General features: G+C 57.0%; 1 protein-coding gene across 1 annotated transcript in view; it reads right to left on the bottom strand.

Moving 5' to 3' along the window:
• The window catches only part of LOC133351245 (putative oxidoreductase YteT), a 190,926-nt gene that overhangs the window by 150,464 nt on the left and 28,313 nt on the right, over nt 1-12,149 (bottom strand). The window contains exons 9-11 of the mRNA XM_061566328.1: nt 11,177-11,266; nt 4,807-4,941; nt 1,916-2,017 (exon numbers count right to left, since the gene is read on the bottom strand). Of these exons, the coding sequence (XP_061422312.1) occupies nt 1,916-2,017; nt 4,807-4,941; nt 11,177-11,266 (327 nt within the window). The remainder of the gene's footprint in view (nt 1-1,915; nt 2,018-4,806; nt 4,942-11,176; nt 11,267-12,149) is intronic.

The following is a 12,149-nucleotide window of genomic DNA, read 5'->3' as shown; positions in this document are numbered from 1 at the left end:
TCATAGCGCAGCGCGCTAACCGCTACACTACCGCTCCCCACAACACACACATACACACACACATACACACACACATACACACACATACACACAAACAGACGTTGGGGTGGCCCGTGGCAGCAAAGCCGCACGCTGCCCCTCTCGTGCTCTCGCGGGGGGGCGGGGGGATGGGGGGGGGGATGTGGGGTTCGTCTCTGCGGCCAGCACGAGACAACCGTCAGCGTGAGTCACAGAGGCAGCGCCAACTCCGACCCATGGCTGACCGCGCTCCGGTGGCCTGGGATTTGAACTTCGGGGAAACCTCGCGAGGTTGCCTCGAGTCCTCGGGGCTGGAGCGGCGGTCGGCGCCCTGCAAACCCGTGACCCGAGTTTGACTCCCAGCCACGGCCAACATCAGTGGCAAGTGACGTCTTAAAATACCAGGGTACAGGGTGCGTCTCCTGGTCCGGAGGATACCGTCAATTGAATTCAATGAAGGCTGAGCACCGACGAAGCGTTGATTTGGAGCGAACGAGAAGCGCTTTGACAGCGTTCAGCGAGCCGTGCGAGGGTTTCGGAGACAGCGACGGGGGGGAGCCGAAAACGCCGTCGCGAGCGGTAAATCACCGATACGGCAACGGAGACGAACGGAGAGCCTCCAAACGCCTCGAGTGTTTTCCATTGAGAAGAGGCAAAAAAAAAGGAACCAGCATTCAATCAATTCATGTCACGGTAAAATAGAACGAAGGTGTTATGAATATCAATGTTTCTGTCGCACGAAATGGAGAGAACAGGCGCAAAGATGCCGCTGCGGTAACGGCCCGCAAGGGAACCCTTGTTGACGCATCGCCACAGAGAGCCACCCCCTGGGGCCTGTCGGATTATATCGGGGAGGGGGGGGGGTAACTCAATAATCATCAGTCACGAAAAGGGGTTCACAGGAGGCTAAGGAGGAGTAACTGGTGCCGTAAATAAGAGAACGTGGCGTGGTAAGTACCGCGGTACTTACCATGGTACTTACCGTGGTACTTGCCGCAGTTCTTACCGCTGAGCCTCTACAACGCCACGGCTCCAGGCGTGAGCACGCGCGGTTTACAAGCCGGCCCGGCATCTTCATGCGACGCGCGACACGCGAGGTGGACGGGGTCGGTGGGTTGTGGCGAGCCTGCCCCGGGGTCACGCGAGGTCGCCGCTAGGCCCCACGCGACGGCCCGGGAGGCGGTGGGTTCAAGCGGCACGTCGGCACAGATCGCGAGTACGTACGTGTGTGTGTATATGTGTGTATGTACGTGTGTATGTACGTGTGTATGTGTGTGTATGTACGTGTATGTACTTGTGTATGTGTGTGTATGCGCGGGGAGCGGTGGTGTAGCGGTTAGTGCGCCGCGTTACGAACCCGACCACCCGAGTTCGATTCCCGCTCACGGCCAACACTGGTGACGATTATCTGAACCGGTCCTGGGCCTCCCCTAGGTCGACTCAGCCTCAAATGAGTACCTGGTGCGGTGCGTAAACATCGCCACTGGGGTTAAGAACGGCGGCCCGGTGTGGTGCTGGCCACCCACCCCCTCGTGTACCGTTCTGGCCTTCATAGGTGCTCGCTAACAGCACTTGCCCCAACAGTTTAAGGCTACACGGGGGATCTTTGTATGTATGTTGTACGTGTGTACAGCTCTCCCGATGTGTTTTCGGATTGCTCCGCGTGCCGTTCAACAACGACTAGTCTGACGTTTCACTCCCACGTGTTGGGAGGATCCTTCAGGAATGGAATGTACGCACGTTGAACTTCTTTCGCACCGTACGTAGCCAACCGTGCGAATCGGAGGTGCGGGGTACTAATGAGTGTCTCCTTGCGAGTCTCTCCATTCCGCCCCACACTGCCGGGCGACACCGCCGGGCTCCGTACCGCAGCGGGGGGAACGTGCCGCCCCCTTACCTTGGTGCCGTAGACGGTGGTCTTCCTCACACACAACTTCTCCGTGAACGCCACCATGGAGAAGCTGGCGGTGGTGCCGCCCTCGAATTCCATGGTCACCACCTGGGAGTGGGAGTGGGGGGGGGGCGGGGGGCGTGGGCACGGTGCGGGGTGAGCGTGGAGCGGAAGAGGGGGCCGCCGCCGCCGCCACGTGGCCCCCCCGGAGGGTCACGGCGCTGAGCGTTTGATACCGGGGGGGGGGGTGGGGGGGGGGTGTTTCAGCCACCCGTGGTGAAACCGGCCTCTCAAGCGTGGCGTCAGCCCAGTCACCAACGAGTGCACCAAACAAACACGTGACACATTCTAAACTAAACTGAACAGTTTTTATTTTTACCAGGTAAGGCCCCACTGAGCTATACAGCTCTTTTTTCAGAAGCAATCTGGTTGCCGCAAATGATTGCTCAACGAAGTGGCTTATCACGTGCAAATTTATTGCAGCCAAATGCTCTAAACGCGTGTTACGTTCATTCTGAATGTAGAAGGAAAAACCGGAGGACCCGGAAAGAAATCCACACGACCACAGGGAAGGGAGACACCACAAACTACAAATATCCAGCGGGCGTCAGGGTCGGAATCGAACCCACGACCTCCTGCATACCTGGGGGGGTAGTTAGCATCTACTAGCCACCGAGGTCTACCAGGCGAGGTAGTTAACATCTTGCCCCCGTGTGCTCCGTTTGGCTAAACCCCAGCTCTGAGGATCAAAGTATCGGTTCGGCGTCGTGCGATGAACCCCGATCCCCTGCGCAGCGCCAGCGGAAAAGCGCCGCCCTCAACCGTGTGGCCCAGAGGTCACCCGAAGGGGTCACGGAGGCAGTTCCGCGACCTGCACTTCCGCGGGCGGTGCTCTTGCGGGGGATCTGAACGGATCGTTCGTCTCACGACACGACTCTGCTACGAACTGCCACCACCACCGCCGGAGCACCGCTCGGTGACCGGACAGATGCGGTGGGGGGGGGGGGGGGGAGTTCGCGAGGCAAAGAGCGCCACGTGTCCAGCACCGACATTGACACTTGGCCACGCGGATGGCGACGACGCCAAGAACCAAACGGCTCCACGGCGAACGAACAAAGCAGAGCGTTGGCACTCCTCGGTGTGGACAGCAAGTCGGGGATCGCAAAGAGGACTCCTTAGGGACGTAGATCGGGGACCAGTCCGGGCATAGAGAGGCAGACGCTAAAGGGCGCAGGGTTCTCTATCCAGGCCGTGAGTGCGAGGGGCGGGCGAGGGCCGCTAAAGAAGGACGCTGCTACGCCCAAACTCCGAGCGCTGGAGGTGAACGTGACGTGAACGTGACGTGAACGTGACGTGAACGTTATATAAACGTTACGTAACCGGCGCTCGCCGCCAAACCGGCACGCATGACGAGCGCCGGCCCGAGTCGCCCGCCGGCCGGCACGTAAATCCACGGGGGACTCCTCCCATCGATACGACCGCAGCCGCCGCCCTCCCGCCCCCCCGGCGTGCACGCCGGGCAGACGTGCCGCGTTCGCCAATCTCGCGTGAGCCGCGTGCCAGCGTAGGGGCACGGCGTCGCATGCCCGACGCGCGTTGTAGGCGGAGGCGCGAAGGACGAGGCGTGGACACTCGCGCTGACTCTGGTGTGGACGGATTTAGCGCGAGGCACCCGCGGGCGCTCGCTCGCTCGCCCCGGACCTCCATAGAAGTGAACTCCAACGGCGTTGTCCAGTGAGCCGGAGCGTGACGGTGACCACCGCGCGAACAAAGGGCTTCAACTGGATCACGCGAAGGTCGATGGTTGCGCCCACGTGTGCACAAATAGGTCACTGGACAAAGTTAAAGTGGAAACGGAATTAAAATTTGGGGGGTGGGAGGGGGGAGGGGATTAGATCGCGTGAATATAAATGCGTCGTTAAAACCCGCCACCACCCAACATGGCCAATTAGTAAGGTTAGTGTCACGTGACTAAAACGTGCCAATTAGTCACTAGTTCAGCACACCGGCGTATGTACGTTCTGTTTACGTGACAAACCTTACTATTTGGCCGTGTCGGGTGGTGTCGGGTTTCACGACACATTTACGCGATCTAACCCATTTGTCGTAAAAGCCTGCTAAGTGAGCGGATGTGCGCGAGATTAAGGACGCGCGACAGCGTGTGACGAGATCGGGTTTGCGAACACCTCTAGCGCAGGACAGCTTAGCCCACGCACCAATACCACACTGGGTGCGGGCAGTTGATTGGTCAGGGCGGATACGTGACGGCGACGGTCGGATACGCGACTGGCCCTGTTCGGTGCGTCCGTGAGGCTGCTTGCCCCCCCCCCCCCCCTTCACTCCGCCGAGCCGAATCAGCCACTCTGGGCCAAACCGCCACAAGGCAACACTTGACACGCGGATGACTTCATGGCGACACCGACAGCATTACGTGCACACCGCGGTCGAGGCTGACGCCGGAGAGAGGCAGGCGAGGGTAGGGAACGCGCCTGATGGGACGCCGGCCGCGGACATGGAGCGATGAAATCGGCCGGTGTGCTGGTGGTGCCGGGTGGATTGTTGCATCACAAGACCGTAAGAGGTGGCGATGCTTGGGGGGGGGGGGGGGGGGCTTGCCTACACTCGTATGCTGCCAAGGGGGCTAATTACTACGCGTGTGTACACGTTAGTACACGTGTACCCACACACGTGTGCTACGTGCCATTCACCCGTGTTGTAAACAGCAGTACTGGGAAGACAAAGGCGGCCTACGGGGCGTGGTGTTGGCCACCCTCGCATGTCGCACCGGCCTTCATAGGTGCTACTCGCTAACAGCACTTGCCCCAACAGTCTGTTCAGGCTACACGGGGGGTGGGGGTGGTCTTCGTCTGCATGTGCGTGCCAGGCGCGGTGCCCACCTGGTTGGTGGCGACGTCGTTGTCGCTCTCGTAGACGCAGCGTCCGTAGGGGCCCGAGCACAGGGCGTCCCGCACCGCCCCCACGCTGGCCTCGCCGTCCGGGCAGACCACGTCCAGGGGCCACCCCACGCGGCCCTGCGGCACAGACGCCACCACCGCCACCCCTCGCGCTCAGCCGTCGCCTCCGTCCCGTCTCCCGGTCGCGGCGGTTCAAACAATTCGGCAGATTTCATAAATCATCTCCCCCCCCCGCCTCCGCAAACCCAACCCAACGACGCCGGAAGTGGCACGAGCCGGCAATTTCAGAGCTGCACCTGTGCAGTTTAACACGCAGCAGAAGCAGCAGGAGCAGCAGCAGCAGGAGCAGCAGCAGGAGCAGCAGGTGCAGCAGCAGCAGCAGCAGGAGGCTTTCGCGACCAATATTATCCATCGTAAAGGGTTTTTTTGGGGGGGGCAGGGTTAGATCGCGTAAATATATAAATGTGTCGTTAAACCCGCCACCACCTGTCACAGCCAATTAGTGAGGTACGTTACGTAAACGTAAAATGCCACTGCGTTCCTCGTACAGCAGCACCGGCGTGTTGGAGAGCAAACCCACGACAACACTGACAAGTCGAGCACCGTGACGTTTCGCTGGCGATTACAACGACGACGACGACGACAGCTTCATCAGGCGATTTGCCCGAATTGTCAATAAGTCTTCTTGCCGTTTTTAGTCTTAGGTAGAGGAGGTCAAGGTCGTGTCATCACTGTGGGCCTATCAGGTGCGAAGAGCAGAGGGGGAGGGGAGTAATTAATTCAGTCATATAGATGACAATGGATCATGTTCATCTGAGAACATGCAGGACCTACTATTATTATTATTGTTTGGGTGAGTCACACGGTTCGTCAACGCACAGCGGAATGGTTTTCCCTTTCACCGTGCGGCACGCGCTGCGAGCGCGAGCGGACGAGCTATCGGGCGTGCGGCCACACATCAAGTGAGGAACGCTCTCGCGAGGTCACGGGACAGACCCGAGGTGTCGCGGGTCAACTGACTGAGATCGCCGTGAACCAACAGGCCACTGCTGGTGACAACAAAGACGCCTCGCTGTAGCCTTGAACAGACTGTTGGCGCAAGTGCTGTTAGTCAGCACCGATCAAGGCCGGCACGGCACACGAGGGGGTGGGCGGCCAACACCACGCCCGCCCGCCCGCCTTTGTCTCTCCAGTGCTCGTGTTTACCACACACCACACCGGGTACTCACTTAAGGTTGAGTCGACCTAAAGCCAACAAAGACACACGCACATATTTACGATTCACAATTAGTTTTGTTTGCGTTTAACCGCTGCAATGCCTGATGGCGCCGGATGTATTCGCCAGCGAAATCAAATTGTCCAAACTTTTCCCTGCTTTGCAACATTCCTCCGGTTCTGCTGAAAAAAAACCCAAATGAATTATAGGTGTACAGAATTTCCCCACGTGACAGCTGGAATTGAATGGCGTTGTCGGTGATGGGAGGATTATAGTTAATAACTTTACGCTATGCCTGCACTACCTAACTCAAAAGAAAACCATTGTGAATTGTAAATATTGGCCGTGACAGCCCGCGTTTAAAGTTAACAAATACTCGCTTATCTGTCTCCGTGCAGAGCAGCTCTTGAAAGGCAAAATCTACCAGACATCTGTGAACTACTGGACATCTGTGAAAAAGAGCTCTCATTGGATTCCTCCGGTATTAATAACATATTCTGATTCTGAAACGAAACGCTGCCATCTTCTTACAGTATCTGTTATTTGTTTGTAGACCGCGGTTCAAAAAAGTTCACTTCACCTGCACGCCCCCACAGTGGCCGGGGCGTGCAGGAGAGGCGGGGGAGACGGAGTGAGACCCGGGCCCGTTAGCTCAGCCGCTACTCCACTGGGCCACTGAGCCTCTGAGCCTCCCGTGTCCTGCATCGGCCCAGAAATTAAAAAGGCCTGATGCGAAGAGGACGATTGTTACCTTTAGATTATAATACTGAATGAAATAAAAAAAAGTAGGAGGGACCGTGCCAACGGTATCCACCTCCTGCCCACTGGAAATCATCGTCACGTGAATATGCTTGGAAAAATTATCCAGAATGCAACACCTTCGCTGATCTTGTCCAGGAACATAAAACATCACGCAAACTCCGGTCATCCTCGCAGCAGCAGCAGCAGCGGCGGCAGCGGCGGCTTCTGGATAACCGTTGAACAAAGATTTGTCACCGCATAGCACGGTGCTTTCAGAAGCGCTTCTGCGGCCGTCTGGAACATTCCTCCTTTCGATATTAGAAAGGCACTGGAGCTACGCACTTTTAAATCATCTACATTGACGAAGTAATTTCTACGGAACTGTTTTTAGTGTTTAGTTTTTTGTCCTTCCCCCGCACCTCCGATTAGCACGGTTGGCTACGTACGGTGCCAAAGAAGTTCAACATACTTACGCACATACATAGAGGAATGTGGAATTTCCCTCACTGGCTCTAGAGGGCTGTAGACATGACATGAGCGCCAGTGCCTCAATGCTCATTTGTGGAGGAAATCTCCTCTGGCTTTTGGATGCGTGGAACTCAACAGGTCATAGAACCTCAACTCACAGCGGCTGCATGCCGGTTCTTATTCGGATTGGGAGGCATCTCATGCCATCGTCCGTGCAAAGGCCGTGTACATTGAGTGCCCCTTTGTTGCAAAATGAGGACAATTTTCCAAATAGTAATAGTTTTTTACCCTTTCAACTGGTACAAAAACTGACACCTTTATAATGTCACTACACGCCTCTGCCATTGTAATATGGAATTTACACCACTCATTTAACACAGGGACGCTCTGTGACTTGACCGGCACGTATCTCTGGAAAGAGCCGATCTATCGTACGTGCATTTAAAGAACCCAACGCCATTGTGTTACGTACCAACGGGATCCCAGAGGAATCCCCTGCAAGTCGAGGTGACCGGATCACAACGACTTAGAATGACGAATCCCTGTTCATGCATTGACGAGTTGTGCTTCATCATTATTGCTCTGGCTATAATTCAATCTCCAGTGCGGTGGATGTGGTGGTGGTGGTGATGGTGGTCCAGCAAAAACAACCCCCTACCTCCTCGTGGTGCCAGACGGCAACGCTGTGGTGGGCAGTGCCGTGGGGGGAGGGCCAATTTAGATTGGCCTTTCCCTTCATGGCATTTGTAACCACCAAGCTTGTGCTGGAGTCTATGACGTCTCCTGGCTAAACCCCATTTGTCGGAGCCAGAAGACTGAATCCTTAGCCTGGGGGCTCCTCCAGAAACAACAAAAAGCCACTTCGGATGGCCACGTGGAATGTCCGAATGCTCACTGCGGAGGAGAGGCTGCCATTCCTCTGTCAGGAGCTGGATGGGTACCGCCAGAATCTCTGTGATATTCAGGAGGTCCGATGGACCGGCTCTGGCTCCTGCCACCATGAGGGGTGGACAGTCCTCTTCTCGGGGCAGGAGACTGCCAAACAACAGGAAGTGGCTCTTCTTCTGAACAAAACAATGAAGGGGGCGTGGGAGTGTGGCGGTGAGGTGTGGGAAGCTGTAAGCTCCAGGCTACTTTGGGCTCGCCTTCCCATCAACCAGAGGCGAGGAGTGGTGGTCAAGGTTACTTATTCCCCCACCGAAGATGAACATCTATGGAGGGACGCAGGCAAAGCCGATGACTCAGATGCCTTCTATGACCTCCTGTCACAGGTGCTGGCTAAAGTGGCCCCTCGGGACAGAGTCATCTTGTGGGGTGACTTCAATGCACGAGTTGGTCATGATGTTAGCACCTGGTCTGGAGTGATTGGAAGACATGAGCCAGATCAGCTCAATAACAACGGTAGGAGGCTGCCAGATGTTTGTGCAGCCCAACACGCTGTTCCGGCATCGGCGCATCCACACAACATCATGGATGCATGCCGGGTCCAAGAAAGAACATCTGCTGGACTATATAGTGAAGAAACAGTGTATGCGGGCCCATGTCCTTGACATGCCTAAACAGCTTTTCTTCGGCCGGATCGAGGGGGCTAAACAGGCGCGGCACGGGCGAAAGACAAAATGGAGTGATGTGGTACAGGAGGATGTGGAGCTGAGTGGACTTGCGGATGACTGGTACCAGCGGTGTCAAGATTGACCTCTGTAGAGGAAGCTCGTGAAGGACGCTACTGGGTAGTTTGAGGCAGTTGCCCTCCAACAACAACGGAGGGGGGAGGAGCGACGCTCACAACAACGAGCGGAGCGCCGGGTGGCTAAAGCACAGCAAGTTGGCACAGTAGGGGGCACAGCTGGTGCATCAGCCAGTCATCTCGGTCATCTCGGTCAGTCGACCCGTGGCACCTGGGTCTGCCCCGTGACCTCCTGCCAGCGGGCGTTCGACACTCCACGTGGCCTCAACATGCACATGGCCTGGCACAAGCGTCGTGGTGACGTCACCGCCGCTTAGTGGAGAATGGCGGTTGTTGTTGGTGGGGGGGGGGGAATGAGACGAAACCGCCGAGGAATCGTAGCAATCATCGGGCAGCGCGTGAGGAGCGACCGATGGAATCGACAATAACGGGTGGGGGGAGCAGGATGGGGGGGGGGGGCGTTCACGATGGAGCGCCGGGTACCACGGAGACGGCAGCTCCATCAGCAACATGAAGCAGCAGCAGCAGCAGTATCACGCAGCTGCAGTATCACGCAGCAACAGCAGCAGTAGCATGCAGCTGTAGTAGCAAACAGCAGCAGCAGTAGCAGCAGCAAGCAGCAGCAATAAGCAGCAGCAGTAGCAACAAGCAGCAGCAATAAGCAGCGGCAGTAGAAGCAAGCAGCAGCAAGCACAAACAGCAGCAGCGGGAGTAGCAGCGGCGTCTTCCCACAAAAGTGGCGGTGATCTATTCACCGCGGAGGAATGAATGAATGAGTCACTCGCACTGCTCCCCGTTGATGCCCACGGATTCTACTAGCCCCCCCCCCCCAGGGCTTCCGTGTGGAGTGCCGCCCAGACGGGTGACCTTCGCCGCCATCGTCGGAGGTCACGGGGAGGAGCGACGGCGTTCGAATTGCACCCCCAAGTGTCTCCCGCGAGTCGAGGCAACGGGCGACGCCATCCTCTGTCGGCTGTCCTAAGCCGGTGATGAAAATTCCACATTCCTGTGAGGGGATCGCCACTGCACCTCTGTCCGCACCCAGCGGTGTCGATGGTGACACCGCAACTGTAATCATCGATTAGCAGGCTGCTTGTGATGGGGTAAAGCGTGTCTACTAACCACCTCTTCAAAGACGACACGGTGGCTATGAGATGTTAACTACCTCGCCTGGTATACAGGAGGTCGTAGGTTCGATTCCGACCCCAAGGACACCTGTGTTTTTTAAATTTGCGTGTCTCTCGTCCCGTGGTCGCGTGGATTTTTCTCCGAGTCCTCCGGTTATTCCCTCCACATGTAGAATCAACATCACGCGTTTAGATTATTTGGCTGCTGCTATACATTTCCATGATGATAAGCCGCTTCGTCGAGTTATCATTTGTGGCCAGGTCGCTTCTGAAAAAGAGCTACATAGCTCAGTGGAGCCTTACCTGGTAGAATAAATAAAAACTGTTTAGTAGGTTCTAGTTTAGTTGAAAGACATCTGTCCAGCGCGGAAGAATAAACCAAACGCCACTCTCGATGAGGGAGCTCTCAGGAGCTTGCCCCGGCAGTGGCCAGAGTGGACAAGTGCGGGGCTGCACCTCTACCGAGACCCAATGAAGGGGATTCCAGTTATCCCAAGAGCCGAGCACCGGTGCATTGCCAGGGAGTGGCACTCGTGGTAACCTTGGTTTATTACACATGTGCCACTTACTTACAGACGGGACACATGCTCAAGCCGCGCACCAGCGCACGCCTACATGGGCGACGAGCGCGTGTGCGTGTGTGGACGTGTGTGTGCGTGTGTGCGTGTGTGTGCATGTGTGTACGTGTGTGTGCGTGTGCATGTGTGTGCGTGTGTATGTGCGTGTATGTGTGTGTGCGTGTATGTGTGTGTGCGTGTGTGTGCGTGTGTGCGCGTGTGTGTACGTTGGGAACGGTGGCGCAACGGTTAGTGCGCCACGCTACGAACCCGGCGATCCGGGTTCGATTCCCGCTCACGGCCAACACTGGTGACGATTATCGAAACTGGTTCTGGGCCTCCCTTAGGTCGGCTCAGCCTCAAATGAGTACCTGGTGCGGTGTGTAAACATCGCCACTGGGGAGACAAAGGCGGCCCGGCGTGGTGTTGGCCACCCACCCCCTCGTGTACCGTGCCGGCCTTCATAGGTGCTCGCTAACAGCACTTGCCCCTACAGTCTGTGAAGGCTACACGGGGAGATCTTTGTCTTTGTGTGTGCGCGTGCGTGTGAGCTCACCCCCATGGCCATGGCCAAATACTTGGTGGCCGAGTACGCGCAGCCGTCGCTCAGGGCGCAGTCGACGCAGCGGGACGACGCCCCTGGTGGCTGCACGCACGCGAGGGGGCGGCACGGCACGGACACAGACTCAGAGCGGCCGCCACCCCCCCACGTGCCCTCGCCCACACACAGGCACCGGCAATGCAGCGCGCGGCGCGGTTACACGAAACTCTGCATCGCGCTGCACCGTTGCACACCGCTCTGCTCCATTCCACACCGCTCTGCACGGTTCTGCACCATTCCACACCACCCTGCAGCCTTGCATTATGGGGTACGTTACTACAATCGCAAAACTTATTTGCTAGCTAACAGGGAGAACACGGACGCTTTTGAAAGTTCCGTCTGCACGGTGTTTGTGCGCTCATGACCAATGCAGTGGTTAGTTTAATACACCTGGCTCTGCTTTGCGTTCATTCTGAATCGACGGTGCCATTTCACCTTCGTTTCCCGTCGTTTTCTGTCGTTCGGCGCTGTGCGCGACTGATGCCCTGCGTCACCCATCAGAGTTTGATGATGACAATCTCTAAAGTCACCCTGGACGCCCGTGCGAGAGGACGAGAGATGAGAGAAGGGAAGAGAAGCGGAGGGAGAGCGCGGAAGAGAGGGCAGCAGGAGAAGCAGCGAGAACGACATCGCAGAGTCCGGAGGCCACGCTGCACAGGAGGAGCGGGGGAGCCGAGGGCACGGAGGCGAATGGGGGAGGCCTGTGCCCAGCAGTGGACAGTCACAGACCGCCGACAACAACAGAATCAGAGACTCATAGACTCACACAGAGACCCATAGACTCACGTAGAGACCCATAGACTCACATAGAGACCCATAGACTCACACAGAGACCCATAGACTCACACAGAGACCAATAGACTCACGTAGAGACCCATAGACTCACACAGAGACCCATAGACTCACACAGAGACCCATAGACTCGCAC

This window comes from Lethenteron reissneri, chromosome 36, assembly GCF_015708825.2.
Source record: "Lethenteron reissneri isolate LAM-NWPU_2019-01 chromosome 36, ASM1570882v1, whole genome shotgun sequence".
Classification (NCBI taxonomy): Eukaryota; Metazoa; Chordata; class Hyperoartia; order Petromyzontiformes; family Petromyzontidae; genus Lethenteron; species Lethenteron reissneri.
This window is presented reverse-complemented; position numbering and strand designations above follow the sequence as displayed.